A 16,327-nucleotide genomic window follows, 5' to 3' on the forward strand; every position below is an offset into this window, starting at 1 on the left:
AGTTTATTAGGACAGATTGGTACTGGTGGGAGGCTAGAATACAGATCAAGGGATCAGAAGAAAGTCCACAAATAGACCACATGGGTATGGTCAATTCATCTTCAACAAAAGGGGCCAAGGTAATTTAATAGAGAAAGCCAATCTTTTCAACAAACGGTGCCTGGAAATTATGTACAATGAAACCAAAAGAACCTAGACCCTTCCTCACACCATATAAAAAAAAATGAATGCAAAAGTGATAGCGATCGTAAACCTCAAAGTATGAGCTAAAACTGTAAAGCTTCCAAAAGAAAAACAAGAGACAATCAATCATTTATGACCTTAAAGCAGAAAAAGATGTGCTAGAAAGAATGCAGAGAGAATGAACCTGTAGGGCTTATCAATTAAAAACTGATAAGCTGGGTTTCATCAGAATCTAACACTTGTGTTCTTCAAAAGTCACTGTAAAGAAAATGAAGAGAGATACCACGGACTGGGAAAGAATACTGCAAAATACCTACCCGATAAAAGACTTGTTCTCCCAATATATAAAAGGCTCTTACAACTCAGTAACAAGACAAACAACCCAAGGAAAACATTGGGGAAAATATTTACACAGTTATTTCATAAAAAAAGATACGTAAATGGTCAACAGTCAATGAAAAGATGCTCAACACGATGAGCTATTGGAGAAAAACAAAATAAAATGAGCACAAAGAGATACCAGCACATACCCACTAAAATGGCTAACATTCTGAAGCAAGACCAGCAAGGAGACAGAACCACAGGTCTCCTGGGACCCTGGTAAGAATACAACACGGTACAGCCACTGTGGAAAGCCTGCCAGTTTCTTATAAAGTGAAACCTAAGTCAGTGTATGTGCCCGCGAGATCCCAATTGCAGTGACCCACCCAGGAGAAATGTACGACTTGCGAGTGAACCTTCAAAGCCACCTGGTTCTCAGGGGCCCTCCAATGGGAACCACCTAAATGGACAAGGACATCCGGTATAATCACACAGTGGAATGTTACTGAGCAATAAAAAGGAACAAACCAGCGGATGGATGGACGTTGTATCAAAGAAATGAGACCTAACACCGGACATTCTAAAGAAAACAGACCCCAGAGACACAACAGAGCAGTGGTTCCCAGGGCCATGGCAGGAGGGGGGAACAGACAACACAAAGGCAAAAGGAAGCCTCCCCAAGTGAAGGAAGAATCCTCTCCCTGGGCCACGGTGCTGGGCTCCCTACAATACACACTGTCCAACTGCACACCTAAAAAGGTGAATTTTATTTGATGCAAAACTCAGCTTAATTTTTATAAGTCATCAAGGAGGATATCTTAGGACCCTGTAAATAATTTTAAAATCTAAAATATATAACTAATTCCTTCTATTTACTACGAACAGATTACATGATGGCCCACACCCTTCTACTGTGGGTCCAGTCCACCCAGCCACACTCTTACCACCAGGACCGTTCTCCCCCTTCTCATGTCATGGCCACGTTTATTGCATGTACATCTGCTCTATGTACTAAAAATGAGAACTTTGTATTGGGACGCTACTGCAGAAAAGTTTGAACTATGTAATATGCAAATCATACCTAGGTAATGTTGACTTTTGCAACTGAAAACGAGACAATAATTCACTAAAATCAATACTTCATTTTTTAAATGTCTACTTCTTCACTGAGAGAGAGAGAGAGAGAGAGAGAGAGAGAGAGAGAGAGAGAACAAGCGAGCAGGGTAGGGGCAAAGAGAGGAAGGGAGAGAATCCTGTCAGGCTGTGAGCTGTCAGCGCAGAGCTCAACACAGGGATCGATCCTAAGAACCGTGAGGTCGTGACCTGAGCCAAGATCGAGAGTCGGGAATGCTTAACTGCTGAGCCACCCAAGTGTTCCCATTGCATTTTTTGTTCAATACCATGCGCATTCATGGAGAACTCCCCTAATTTCCCAATTAACAAAACTGCAGGGACGCCTGGGTGGCTCAGTTGGTTAGGCATCCAACTTCAGCTCAGGTCATGATCTTACAGTCTTGAGTTCAAGCCCCACGTCGGGCTCTGTGCTGACAGCTCGGAGTCTGGAGCCTGCTTTGGATGCTGTGTCTCCCTCTCTCTCTGCCCCTCCCTTGCTTACACCCTGTCTCTCTCAGAAATAAAATTTAAGAAAGAAAACCAGACAACAACTGCAAACTGAGCTAGGAAGACAAGGTAAAAAGAGAATGCACATGGGGAGATCTTTAATGCTATTTTCTGCTGAAGGACCAACAAATGACGGGGCAGGCAGGTAAATCCTACCTGAGTTCCTGCGCCCCCCTCCTGGGTCCTCCCCGACCACCACCATGGAAGTACTCTGCCTCACGTCATCTGAAAGCCCTGCTCTGCCCGGGAACGAACGGTGGGTTCAATATACCCGCGTGCCAGGCCACCCACCACATCAGACGTTCCACAAAGGGTCTGCCTTAGATGCTGCTAATGCCCAGAGTGCTCAGGAGGGAGGAGCACCTCTCCTGTAGGATGCAATGGCCTTTGGTGACCAACAGCCTCTTTCTACCTCTCGCAGGGCCACGGAGAAAACGCCTGACTGCACGAGAAATGGTCTCAACACGGGCTAAACCACGGGTCTACTGGGCGTATGTGGGCGACAGAACAGAACACGTGAAACTAGGAGGTTTCTGGAAAATCAGCAGTCCCTGCAATACCCTCTCTGGCCTGAAAGCCGATGTTGCATCACCGAACTTCTTGAGCTTAACACCTTCCTTTCCATCTAAAACCACAACGCACATGCATCTTTTAGGGGCTGCTAGAGAACACTTAGCGTTTTTCTTCTATAGAAACCTTACTAATTAAGAGTCACAAAACAAAATGACGAGTCGCTCACTTAGGGGGTTGGTTTTGTTTCAGGGGGTCGTGGGGAGAGGAAGTTTTGTGTAGATTTTTTTAACAGAAGAAAACTTTTCTCCTCCTTTGGAGACAGGTTCTTGTGAGATCACACAAGTACTACTTTTATGCAAATAACCATTTGCACAAATCCTACGATCACGGCTTTGAGAGATGCTGACCTCATGACCCTTGAGCAGAAGCAGAATCACGAGGCTATGCTCTCTCAACCCCTCACGGACAGGGTGGTAGGGCCCCTCCGAAGGACAGAGAGGGGCTACGGAGACACAGAACAGCGTCGCACGACTGGGAGAGAGGAAGCTTCGCAGGAGGAGGACCACTGGAGCCGAATAATCTTACAGCGTCTGAGCACGCGCGTTTGCCCGAGGCTGCAGGGTAAGGAAAGGGAGGCTCGGTGCTGGTCCGCCTGCAAGCTCGCTGGAGGAAACCACTGCGGACAGCACTGGTCCTGTACACACTGCAACTGGATTCGGACCCCTTGGGCTACAAGGAAACCTCTGTTTTCCAGAGACAGGACGTTCTCGGCTGGCAGCCAGCCACAGTGGCACGTGTAGGCCCCTTTGCGCTCCCGACGACAGGTTCCCTTTGAAGCTGAGCTACAGTAATAAGCGAGATTTAATCTGAGGCCAGATGGCGGTGGAGAAGGCTGCAGCAATCATGACCTCCAAACTATACCGGAAGCTTTGTTAATTAGCAAGATGGGTTTCCATGTGAACTAAGACATCTTGTTACTTAGTGCGTAATGGACATGAGCGTTCCTGGACTGGAAATACACGGACACCCGCAGTCTGGTGTGAACAAGGTGCTAAGGCTGCCAGAAAGGCCCGGAAGCTGCCGTGTCTGTTAGAAGGCTGCCTTAGGCTCGATGCTAGACTGGGTTCCTGCTGCGAACCATACTCCGTCTTGGACACGGTCACCTCTGCCCCTGCAAATCTTTCGGGGAAGGTTGGGAATACTAAAGAGCAGTGACTGCCTGCAACTTACTTGCAGCTGGTGTTAGTGTCTGCTTGCTCATGAAGACACGTGCGGGCACAGAGCCCTGCTTGGCGTGCACGTCAGCTGGCAGCCCAGCGGTAGGCAGGGCACCGGAGCCTTAATGGGGCTCTAACTATCGAGGCTCATTATCTACCAGAAAGGTACATAAAATTGGGGATGGTCAAAATGGCTTAGTTCCGCTTCAGGGCGGGGGAGAAATTTTTGCACCAATACAGAGCAATTCCTGCTAAAACCTTCTGCGAGAAGATGGATCTGCTGAAACAAGTCAGAAATTGAAGCCCCTGTTTCTAAAAGTTTCATGACAATAGATTCCTGTCACATCAGTCTCCTCCATCTGGAACGCATCTGACGTCTCCGTAAACAGAACAGGACGAACTGTGGACGATTATTTTCATAAGGATAACGCTCCCCTCAAAGAATCCCCTTTAATACGGACCATATGAGAGCATCTCTGAAAGAAAAAGATATTCTTCAGGAAGTGATTTGTCTAAGGCAGATCAAAGAAATGGGAAGAAATGGGCTCTAAAAGCCGATGGAGTTTGTAGTTTCAAATGTATCTCCCCTGCGAATAAGGACAAGGCGCAAGTCCACTGCACACGTGACCCGTTTCTTGGGCCTTGTGGCTTCTCCTAGGGGGAAGTGGGGCGCCACCCTTGGCCCAAGGCCCACCCGTTCACGGGGCCATCCCCTCGCGGATCTCAGAGGGCCCCTGCTGGAGACCCGGGTGAGCCGGTCTGGGTCACGAAGGCTGCTCGCAGAGCTCCAGTGCACGCCGTCAATAGTGCCCTGAGGCTTAAGACCCGGATGGAGGGAAGCCTGAGGCGGCCAGGAGCTTGTGTTTGGCCCCCAGATACGTTCCCTGGGCCTGGGACGGTGTGTGGCACCTAGAGGGCAACCGCATCTTAAGCGAGCGCATTCCATTAACTTTTAGGCACCTACTGGGTACGCACACGCATGAAGCACCATGCCAGCAACCAAGGCTCACAAGCACAGGCCGACATCCGTCTCTGCGAGACCGCGCGAGACCGCGCGAGACCGCGCGAGACCGCGCGAGACCGCGCGAGACCGCGCGAGACCGCGCGAGACCGCGCGAGACCGCGCGAGACCGCGCGAGACCGCGCGAGACCGCGCGGAGAGAGACCAGAGCTGCCGCCCCACGACGGCGAGAAGGGCTGTGAGGGAAATGACTAGGACGCGGTGTGGATAGCAACAGAGGAACCTGATCGGGTGTTTAGGAGAGACAAAAGGGCTGTGGACAGATCGGGAATACGGTCTGGAAAAGCGACCGGCAGGACTCACTCCAGTCTGGAAACCAGCCACTAGGAAAGGCAGAGTCCTAGGGGATTTTTGTGGTTTAGTCTTACGCCTCCGCAGCTCGGCACGTATTGAAAAGATGTAAGGAACACATTTCGAAAAGAAAAGGTTGCATTTGGAATACGTTAAATCCGAGACATCCATTAAGACGCCAAATGGCAAGGACGAGGGGGCACCACAGTGCCCGGCAGAGGGCAGGAGCTCAGCCATGGGCTCAACTACACAAGAGGATGAGCCTACACGGCCCGCCGCTGGCCGCGAGAAGGGAAGTGTTGGCAGTGCCCACAGCCAGCCGCCAAAGGTAACCCAGCTGAGGTCCCCTCAGCGGTGCAACCAACTACTCCACTACTTTTTATGGAACCACTAAAATCGACTACTTGTAGCTTTGTGGGGCTAATGCCGCAGGATAGTTTGGTAGCTAGCTAGGCTGTTTCTTTGAGAAGTTCTATAAATACCAATATAAAGTTGACTTTCTAAGAATTACAGCCCAGTCAACTATTTTATTTTATTTTTTTGAATATTTATTGAGAGCACGCATGACTGAGGAGGGGCAGAGAGAGAGAGAGACAGAGGATCTGAAGCAGGCTGCAGGCTGTCCCTGTGCAGTCCCCTCCCACTCTATCAGGGGTGGTCCATGTGGCCAGCAAAATACATCAGAGCATAGGCCCATGACTTCTAAGATCCTAAGTTTTTATTGATTTGAGAGACCGAGCGAGAAAGAACGGGGGAGGGGCAGAGAGAGTGGGAGAGAGAGAATCCCAAGCAGGCTCCATGCTGTCAGTGCAGAGCCCGACGTGGAGCTCAAACTCGTGAATCCCAGGATCATAGTGGGAGCCTAGATCACGTCAGATACGCTCAACCAAGTGAGCCACCCGGGTGCCCCAATAATTTATCTTTTCTAGGCAAAGATGAGACAAATAGGCACAAAATGGTTTCTCCTGAATTTAAAGTGTGCCTTGGGGCAGGGGAATCCGAATACACTGGCAAGGGGCGCCTGGGTGGCTCAGCCGGCTAAGCGTCCGACTTCGGCTCAGGTCATGATCTCACAGTTTGTGGGTTTGAGCTCCACGTGGGGCTCTGTGCTGACAGCTCAGAGCCTGGAGCCTGCTTCCAATTCTGTGTCTCCCTCTCTCTGTGACCCTCCTTTGCTCATGCGGTCTCTCTCTCTTTCAAAAAAAAATATAAATAAAAACATTAGAAAAAAATAGACTGGCAACTTGATTTATGTGGTAAAATAAGGCATCTTCCACTACGAAGTCCTTGTAAGTCTGCACAGAGATTCACATACCAAAGCTGGTAGCTCACTGTGTCTTCTATCCCGTGATATAGCCACTAAACGCAGGGCTTTCAGGCGGAAGAATTTAAGATTTAAATGTGGCTCAGGCTCAGTGGGGATGATAAAACCCTAGAAATGAACCTTAGCTTCCCCACAGAGCTTTCATAAACCCAAAAGTCACAGCCATGCTTTCTCCTGACACAGATACAGGCTATTCCACTTTGTACATAAAGAGCTAAAATAATGACCTAATAAACTTGGATGAAGCGAATCTTCGAATTTTATCTTACTAGGAATAAACAACACTCCAAACAAATAGGTCCCTCTTTCCTCCATAATGTGGAAAGCCTCCCACACTCAAACTACCTCTTTGGGTGCTGTGGGCTGAGTCGTGTCCCATCTCAAATTTTTTTTTTAATTAAAAAACAATGTTAATTTTAAGGAAGAGAGACAGAGCATGAGCAGGGGAAGGACTGGGGGGGGGGGGGGGGACAGAATCCGAAGCAGGTTCCAGGCTCCGAGCTGTCCGCACAGAGCCGGACACGAGGCTTAAACCCACGAACTATGAGATCATGACCTGAGTCCAAGTCGGACACTCTACCGACTGAGCCACTCAGGTGCTCCCCCATCTCAAATTCTTACGTTGAAGCCCTAACCGCTCCCCCAGCTCCGGCCTCAGAACAGGACTATATTTGGAGAGAGGGTTTTTACAAAGATAATTGAGTTAAAACGAGGTCAGTGGGGCCCTAGTCCCACACGACTGGTGCCCTCACAAGAAAAGAACAGGACACAGATGCACACAGAGGAAGGATCATCCCAGTGGACAACAGGAGACGGCTGGCTGTGAGCCACAGAGGGGGTCCCAGAAGAAACCTTGCCACAGCCTGACCCTGGCCCTCCAGTCTCCAATAGTGAGAAAATCAAGTTCTACTGTTTTGGCTCCCCAGTCTGGGGTGCTCTTCAAGGCAGTCCTAGCAACCCATACAGAGGGCTAGCTAGCTACCTTCGGGCTCACTGGGTCCTCTGTGATCCCGGATCTGGCTGCTTTCACTAATCACGCAAGCCAGGCCGCTAGACAATCAACACGAACACCAGGACTTCACAGTATCCTCGGAGTAAAACGGTATGTCACAGTGTTATTAGATTCCTCCAGATTATCCACCAAGGAGTCATTAGTAAAGTCTCTTTTGATGTGGCCTTGACTTACACAAATACTAATATGAGAGGAGAGAGGGAAAACATAGAATTAACACTAATGGTTTCAGTAGAAATAACTGTAATTGAAGCCTCTCTCCCATCTGTGGAAAATGGTTGCCGAATCTTGAGAACTATAATTCAAGGCGAGTTTACAGCAGGCACGCCCATTTTGCGGAATGAGAGTTCAGAGAAGATTCAGCGTCGATGCCCCGACCGGGCATAGCTGGACGGGGGACACAGCGCTTAGGAGAACAGCCTCACGCCAACGGTCATAGCTGCTCAAACAGGAGAGGGGAGAGCGTCCCAGGAATTAAGAAACCCAAATTTTTAGACAGGAGTATTTTTAGAGAGAAGTGACTCTCAGAGAGAAGGAATAGCATTGTTGCATTCTTCTGATGTCCATACTCCATAGAAACAGCAGGTCTGGAAAAGACAGTTGACTACGCTGAATGCCAATTTGGTTTGTGGAGCGTTTACGTTCCCGGTACTGCACTCAGTGCTCCGCATGCGTCTCATGTCAGCTCCACGCCCGCCCGGCAGCAAGTATTCTATACGGATCGTCCCCAAAGATGAAAAGATTCAGAGGCTGCTAATCGTCTACCCCAACAACACACAATTCTACACAGCAAATACAGGATTAGTTACTTGCCCATTTTTTCCTTTTGAAAATGCAAAACTTGTAAAAGATTTCAAATTACACGTCACTAATCATGTTTCTACAGGACCGCATCGTCCGTACCGCATCCTTTAGTAGCAGCTCCCTCCAGTCTCTGCTGGCGCGCAGGAGACGTTGCACTAGAAGGCTGAGAAATCACATGTTTTGGGTGCTTTCCAACTTACAAAACGGGATGAGTTATCATTCTTCACGGTCTTCGCGTTTCCGAAGGATTCCAGGATTGGATTCGCTTGTAAGAGCTGCCTTTCGAGTTCCCCCTAAAAGACATTACACGTACACACGTAACACACACACACACACAAACAGAATAGGTTAATCTAACATCTTTACTCCGATACTTGGGGGGGAGGGGAGAAAACAAAACAATAAGCTTCTTTTCCTCAGTACTTTCGTTCTGTTTGCCATCTCGTAACCTTTGTGGCTTTATTCTCAGTCGTATTAGGCTCTGCTACAAGGAAAAACATTAGCACATGTGAAGTGACCGGAAGGGGAAGAAAATGTCACATCGAACACAGCAGATCAATTTGAGGGCAGGGCACACAGATTAGACGGAGAATTGGGAAAAGAAAACAAGCTGGTTTTCATGAGATGAAATTTAGCACGACACTTCAGGTAAGGACATATCAACACTTACACTTCTGTTTATTTTTATGCTGCCTTGCTCCAGTGACTTAAGGCAGACAATTCTAGTAACAACCACGATCCCAGTGGTAGATGTTTGTCATTTTTCCAAGGGCTTCACCTGATATCCTAATAATGCAGACAGGATGATGTCCTCACCTCCACTTTCAGAGAGGACACAGATGGGGATGCTGCTGACTATGCTCAAATTTAAAAGGCTTCGTGCAGAGTATGTGATAGAACACAGGCTTTATGCGGTGTCTTTACTGATGTGCAAATTCAGATAGAAAAACAGATTCCACCAACAGAATGTGTAAGTATATTAATATGTGCTTTAATCATGAAATACAACAGAAAGCTGCATGAGAAAGCAAGATGCTATTTCCAGCCGTGGAAAGCACTAGAAAGTGGCGGTGTGTTCCCGGAATGTAATTTTAGAGTTGTATCATAGGACTTCGATACATCTGCTTTTTCCAAACACAAATCTTACCACTGTTATTTTAAAATACCACAGTATTCTAGACCTAAAGACAGGATGTCAAACCACTAGCAAATGTGATTTTCTGAGCAGAGGAGGGATCAAGGATCCTTACGTAAGGATCTTAAACTGCCAGCCAGTCGCTATGTGAGCATTGTGTGATCAGATCCAAAAAGAACAAATAATACACCGTATGCAGAGTGTCGGCGTCTGACTCTGGAATTGGACTCCTTCGCTCAGCCACAAGGGTGGGGAAGTGCTCCGAGGGCACAGGACCCAGCGAGGTCTGCCTCCTACCCCCCCAGGCCTGCCTGCTAGCGCTGATCTAAACTGCCCCCATCTTCTCCGGTGTCGAGTGCAGTCTACAATGGTGTTCAACCGAACACCAGGCAGGAACCAGTCCTGTTAGAATCTGCAGGATGAACCTCCTCTCGGCCTTCGAGAACACGCTCCCTGTAGCGTGAGTCTCCCAGGTCACAGACTTCACAACGCCACATCATTGCTGCTGTAAAGTTTTCTAAACCTTGTAGGCTCCCCAGGGTTCTTACATGTGGAACCCCAGCAACCACTTTTAGCGACGGAGAGGCATCATCAAGAGGCGTCCTGGGGCACCTGGGTGGCTCAGTCAGTAAGCGTCGGAGTTCGGCTCAGGTCACGATCTCATGGTTTAGGCGTCTGAGCCCTGCTTGGGCCCTTTGCTGACAGCTCAGAACCTGGAGCTTGCTTCAGATTCGATATCTCTCTCTCTCTCTCTCTCTCTGTCCCTGCCCTGCTCTCTCGCTCTCACTCCCTCTCAAAAATAAACATTAAAATAAAAAAATGGGAAAAAAAAAAAAGAGGCACCGTTCTGTAATCTAACAGAGTGCCTTTCCCCTGAAGGTCAGCGGTCACCCGCACCAGTGTGCCCATGACCGGCAGCTTGCAAAGCCCTTGGTGCATGAGCTCTGCAAACATCGGGCTCTAAAAGGCTTCTTGCCCCACTCAGTCTGTGATCAGAATGTAGAAACGGTCAGAAAAACGGTGATTATTCATAAGCGGGGCATTACCTTTACACTAAACACCTACTGCTCATTAGATCTAGGAACTAGACAGAATACAGACGGCTGAGAATTACACACCATCATCCTGCCAAACCCTAATAAAAGATAACTTCAGTGATGTTTCACCTTTCAGACGTTTTCCTAACGTGGAGGCAGAGTATTGCGTATCTCATTTTACCATTCCCGAGACATGGCTACAAGGAGTCTTTTCTCCTTTGTGTGAGTGCACGTGAGTGTGCTCATGGGTGTGATTTACCAGTTCCATCCTTTCTCCTGCTGGCTTTTAATCACTGGCTGGATCTCCAGAACTCAGCTCAGTGTTAGGTCCAGAGGCTGCTCTGGGGAGTGTCTGCTGAGTGAACGCGTCGTCAGAGCTCCCAAAATACTCTAGCAGCATTCGGGGAGGGGACGGTGCCGAGCCAGAGCTGGCAGGAATCAGGCCAAGGACCTGCAAAGGTCCCCACAGGACTTGCCGACTGGGCCACTTCTGTGCCATGGTCCTGTCGTTAGCAGGGTCATGGTATTCCTTTTCTCCTAACGGGCTGCTGACATCAATGGGACCAAGCGCAGATATAACCCATCAATGAATCACAGAAAGCTGAACACAAACCTACCATCCTCAAGCACAAGAAGGGTTGTAAATTAAGAAATTACTGCTGAATTAGACCATTTCCGTGCGGTGCAGTTTCACGCTTGGATTACATGGCACGAACCTCTCCCGACCAAATCACGAAGGCAGTTATAAACTCTCAGGGGACGGTGACTAAGTGCTGACCCTTCCACCAGATTCAGAGTGGTCCTAGTTTCTTTTATAACGAAAAAGGTCTTTGAGAATATAGGGGAAAATAATCGCCATTAGCAACTGAAATTGTTTTTATAGTTTTAAGTATTTAGAATCCTATGCTGCTTTAAAGGTCTACCAATCATAACAAAAACTAAACTCTTGCATTTATTATATGGTATATTAACATCTATCTGTGATATGATAGAGGAGGAGTTTGAAGTTGGTAAAAAAAAAAAAAAGAGAGAGAGAGTGAGCTCTTTGGAAACCCCAGCTGACCCAGCAAGGCTGGGGTGTGCACATTGCGAACCGGCTTCGTCTGAACCGGCAGCCTCAAATTTCGGCACTTGCGCCTGCTGTCACCATCCTGTCTTAGTTCAAGGCGGTTCAGAGCAGGAGACGCGAAGTCATCCAAAAGCTGCCATCCGGAGGTGGGGGAGTCGCTCCTTTGCGGGGCAGGCGGGCTGGCCTGGCGGAGTCCTGCTTCAGGGACGGTCAGGTTTTAGAGTCACTGGTGTTTAACTCTGCCCTGGGGTCAGGCTCTGGCGCGGCACTGAATGCCATGCATATAGACTCTTGAGGGTCTGTAACAGCAACCCACGGTGAGGGAGCCCAGCACGCAGACTGCTTCAAGCTGGCCGGGCACAAAGCCAAGTAGGACTTGAACTTGGTTATAAAAAGTGCATCCAAATTTTGCAAGTAAACGCTTCACGTTTACTGCTGAACTACTCTGGCCTGAACTGGGAAAACTGATTTCTACTTGTTCTGATTTCCGTAATAAGGATTCAGTTTTAAAGGTAAGTACAAAAGCCTACCAGGATGGCTTAAACAGATGTGATGTGCGGGAAGATGGCGCCCTCGTGCCCTGCTGGTGGGAACGGGGGGGCGGGTCCGCCAGACGTGACACCAAACACTACCTAACCAGCCAGCCAGCACCCAGGCCCATGAAAACACTGTGCACAAATGCTCCCTGGGGTGTTGTCCAAGATGGCCCCCAAATGGAAACAATCCAAAATGTCTGCCCGCAGACGGATGGATACAGCACAACGGACCTACCTACCGTCAGGGAGCACCATTCGGCCAGGGAGAGGGATGGAGTTTTTGTGCACGTGACAACACGGATACACCTTGCAAACATCATGCGAAGGGAAAGAACACCAGGATTCCGTTCACGTGACATACACAACAGACAAACTCGCAGAGACAGAAAGTACACTGATGATTTCTGTGGCCTGGGAGGAAACAGGAGGTGATTCTGAATGGCTTTCTTTTTAGGGGGATGAAAACGCACTAAAGTTGACCGCAAGGATACGTGTGTGACTCGGTGTAGGGAAAACGACGCCGCTGCACTGTATGAATGCGTGAAGCTTATGGCGTGTGAATTAAATCTCGATAAAACTGTTAAAAAAAAAAACGAGGAATGAGCAGAGAGACAAATAAAGGACCCCAAAATCAGGAGCCTCAAAATGCTTTCCCCATCCCTGTTCTTACAATGCACACTGCTGTCTAGTGACAAAAGGCTAGAAGTGTAGACAAACGGTTCCTGGGAGCCTAAGTTTTGACTGTAAAGTTCAATGTAAATTCACAAACCAGGGACGTCAAACCAAGAGAAACACCTTGCAAAGTACAGACTGCTTGCTGGCAGTCATTCTCAAAATGGTGAGGGAGTCCCTGGGAAGGGGGAGCAACCACGGGCAAAGAAGTCCTGTCTCGACAGGACCCTGTGTAGGGTCACTACCACCCAGGAGCATCTCCTAGTCCTCAAGTGGGCTAGACAGAAAAACCGAGGACCAGTGTTCTTCCCAGGCTTCTAGAAACACAAGCACAGCCCCCACCGGACTAGACTACATCACAGTGAACGTGGGAAAAGCAGCCCCGCGGATTCTGCGCAGAGTGAGTTCATGCAGCAGGACATGCAAATCAACGACGGAGGGAGGCTCGGCCAGAGAAGCTGCGCCGGTCTTGGGGCAGCCCCCCCTGGGGCCGGAGCCGACCCGAAGTACAGTCCAGGGGCACGCATGCTGCTCACACAACAGCGCTCCACTCTGGGGTTTAAAATGACATCGAAACAAAACATTAGCAGTAATGGTGTACGCATTCCGCAGGGGGGTTTGGAAAACCCCAACCTGGACTGTAGTTACTTAACGCCAGTTCACTAGCGACCCAGGTGTGCATTTAAAAGGTCATTTTAGCGTGTACCTCAAAGGCACAGAGCAAAGTTAATTTCTGATCTAGAGGTTCCTTCTGTAGTCGGCAAAGAGCCTTGAAATATCCTCTGGGATAAGAAGATCCCGTCAGCCCTCCCATCTGCACGAGCGGGCCGCTCTCCGCAGCTGGAGGAGCAGACCGAACGTCACGGCCCTCAGCAAGCACAGCTCTGCTGTCTGAGAACATCTTGAGGATTTTACGGAAGGCTTCTGAAAATCTTGGTATATAAGACCATCCCTATGAATACTTATGATGATTTCCTTATGTGCAGAAGTCGTTTCTGTAACATTATCCTTTCCTGCTTCGTATTAGCTCTGTAGCATCGCCCTGGTGGCAGACAGGCTGAAGCCAGCCGGTGCCAGGGAAAGGTCAAGTCCAGGACCAACGCCCCGTCCCTCTGGGGAAGCGAGGAATGCTCTGTGGAGCCAGAGGATGGGGGCGGGGCCCGATAATCAGGAAGAATAGCATTTTTCCATATCACTTGCCCTGGAGAAACAAAGGGATAACTTTCCGTGTTATATCAACGAGGCCTTCAGCTTGAAACACATACGGGCCATAAAAAACTTTATTAGAAGTGCGTTAACCCAGACAGGTACGACTTTTAGGGCCACAGCCCCAAACTCAGAAGTTTGATGTAGGGCACAACGTGAGGCTTCTGTGTCTTTAAAGGAGAATCAGAATCTTTCCACCTGGCATTTGACACACGCAACCCTGAGGGTTCTGGCTTCATCAACAGGTGATTCAATGTCATGATAAAGAGGGTAGAGAAATCTTCAAACTCATCTCGAAAACAAACTGAAAGCGAAAAGGGCATGCTGCGCGAGAAAGAAGACGTCTCTTAAGCAACACATTTTCAAACTCAAATTTCTTTTTCGCAGTAAATTTCGCTCACAACTGCGGTACTGTTTTCTCATAGAGACTCGATCTAGAGACAGAAACTAGTGCAAACGTTCAAGACCAAGAAGCGTAAAGAAAAGCACTTGCCTGATGCTTCACCGGTTTGGGCGATTCCTGCTGTTTGTTACAAACAGATAAATGCAAACGTTAGCGACGCCGGGACTCCCCCTGGGCGGTGGCACGCCTACAGCGCCACGTGACGTCACATGACCCTCCGGCTCAGAGCCGGGCGTGCGGACCGGCTGACCCGGCAGGGACCAACCACCGCCTGGGCAGGTCTATGGATGCGGGATCACTGACCCCCTTTCTATCATCGACTGCCCCCAACTCTCCGTCCTCACCTTGAGGTGCTGCGGGCAGTCCCCAGGCCACTGACCACGCGTGGGGAGGCCAGCTCCGGACCCTCGAGGGTCTCCCCTCGCTGCAACCAGGCGACCCTCAAGCCACCGCCCACTGACCGTTAACTATCCATCCCAAAGCTCCGCAAGAAATCAGGCTTCCAGCTGGAACTGGAATCCCGGTCGGCCTGTCAGAAAACCTAGGTGCTACAGTCCCCCTCTGAGCGGAGGAGGCTTCTGGGTGGGGGTCGTGGAGACAAGGGGGCACTCAGCTCCCACAGGACACTGAGAGGCTGCGCAGCCTCAGTCTGGTTTCTGAAATCATGAAAGAGCAAACCGAGGGCTTCAAAGACCGTCAGAATGAAAACTTACAGGAATGTTATGGTCCTTCCGTCCTTTGTGCGAGGAAGCGACATGGGCAAGGTACTGAATGACTTTCTTAGTATTTTCAGTCTTCCCGGCACCTGATTCGCCCCTGAAAGAAGCAGTAACACAGGCTGCCTTAAAGAAGGCAGAGCATACACCTTCCAAAGTCGTAGTTAACAAAATTAAACGGAGCTGGAACAAGAATTGGTAGGAAACGAAAAGAGTACGTAGGATAAAAACCGATCAGAAAATTGTTATTATTTTTTAAATGGTATTAAATTGACACAAACTTTATTTTCTTTCCCTGGAGATGCCAGTGAGACACAGGGAAACGCTCACGGTGCTGTTTTATCCCCGTGGAGTTTGGGGGTTCACACATACAGTAAGAGGTCATGATAACATCCCTCAGCACCGGAAACCCATCCGGCGCTGGGGATTTCATCTGAAGGAGCCGGAAGACCTCTGGGCTGCCCCCTGCCGCTCCCGTCCAGGCAAGGTTTTGTCCAGGCAAGGTTTTCTGGCTCGTCCCCCAAACCAGCAATGACTGTTCCCCCGGTCGCAGCCCCTGTACGTATCTCGTCTGGTACCTACCTCGTCGCACCTCCTCCGGCCACCTGCCGGCCTTGCATCCCGGGCTCCCCGGGGCAAAGAGCAGGACCCCGTGTGTGCGCGTCTGTTTACTGGGCACTTGTGTTTGTGTTAGTTTCCCTGTAATCCACGGAACCCCATGCGGTCATGACCCACAGCCCCTCTGCGAGGCGTACGGACAGCGGACCAGCACCGTGACTTTGGCTATGCACCAGGATAGACGCCACCACTCTGTATGCTTTAGATTTCAAACCAAGGCCGGCACGTTTCAAAGGCTGCTTTTCAGTTCTACTTAAGTAACGATCTTGAAATTCAGGGACGCAGCGAGGCACCCAGTGCTACTGGAGTCACGGCCTTTCTGCTCAAATATCGAAGGGTCCCTAAAATCGGATCAGAGTGAACTGATCTTCACAGTCGATAAAAACCTCAATTTGGGTTAATGTAAAACTTTTGGGGGTGTCTGGGTGGCTTAGTTGGTTAAGCATCCTGACTCTTGATCTCAGCTCAGGTCGTGATCTCACAGTTTGTTAGTTCGAGACCCATGTTGGGTTCTGTGCGGACAGTGCGGAGCCTGCTTGGCATTCTCTCTCTGAACTCCCCCTGCTCATGTTTTCTCTTTTCTCTCTCTCTCAGAATAAATAAAACTTTAAATACACAAACACACACAC

General features: G+C 49.2%; 1 protein-coding gene across 6 annotated transcripts in view; it reads right to left on the minus strand.

Moving 5' to 3' along the window:
- Positions 1-16,327, minus strand: part of MYH10 (myosin heavy chain 10) — a 114,651-nt gene that overhangs the window by 62,079 nt on the left and 36,245 nt on the right. For 2 of the 6 annotated variants that reach the window (XM_029929160.1, XM_029929156.1), the window contains exons 4-6: positions 15,078-15,180; positions 14,455-14,481; positions 8,507-8,599 (exon numbers count right to left, since the gene is read on the minus strand). In XM_029929160.1, coding sequence (XP_029785020.1) covers positions 8,507-8,599; positions 14,455-14,481; positions 15,078-15,180 — 223 coding nt within the window. Of the gene's footprint in view, positions 1-8,506; positions 8,600-14,454; positions 14,485-15,077; positions 15,181-16,327 lie in introns of all 6 variants that reach the window. The other 4 variants (XM_029929159.1, XM_029929155.1, XM_029929161.1 and 1 more) reach the window with 2 other exon arrangements.

The sequence above is a fragment of the Suricata suricatta genome, chromosome 17 (assembly GCF_006229205.1).
Source record: "Suricata suricatta isolate VVHF042 chromosome 17, meerkat_22Aug2017_6uvM2_HiC, whole genome shotgun sequence".
Classification (NCBI taxonomy): domain Eukaryota; kingdom Metazoa; phylum Chordata; class Mammalia; order Carnivora; family Herpestidae; genus Suricata; species Suricata suricatta.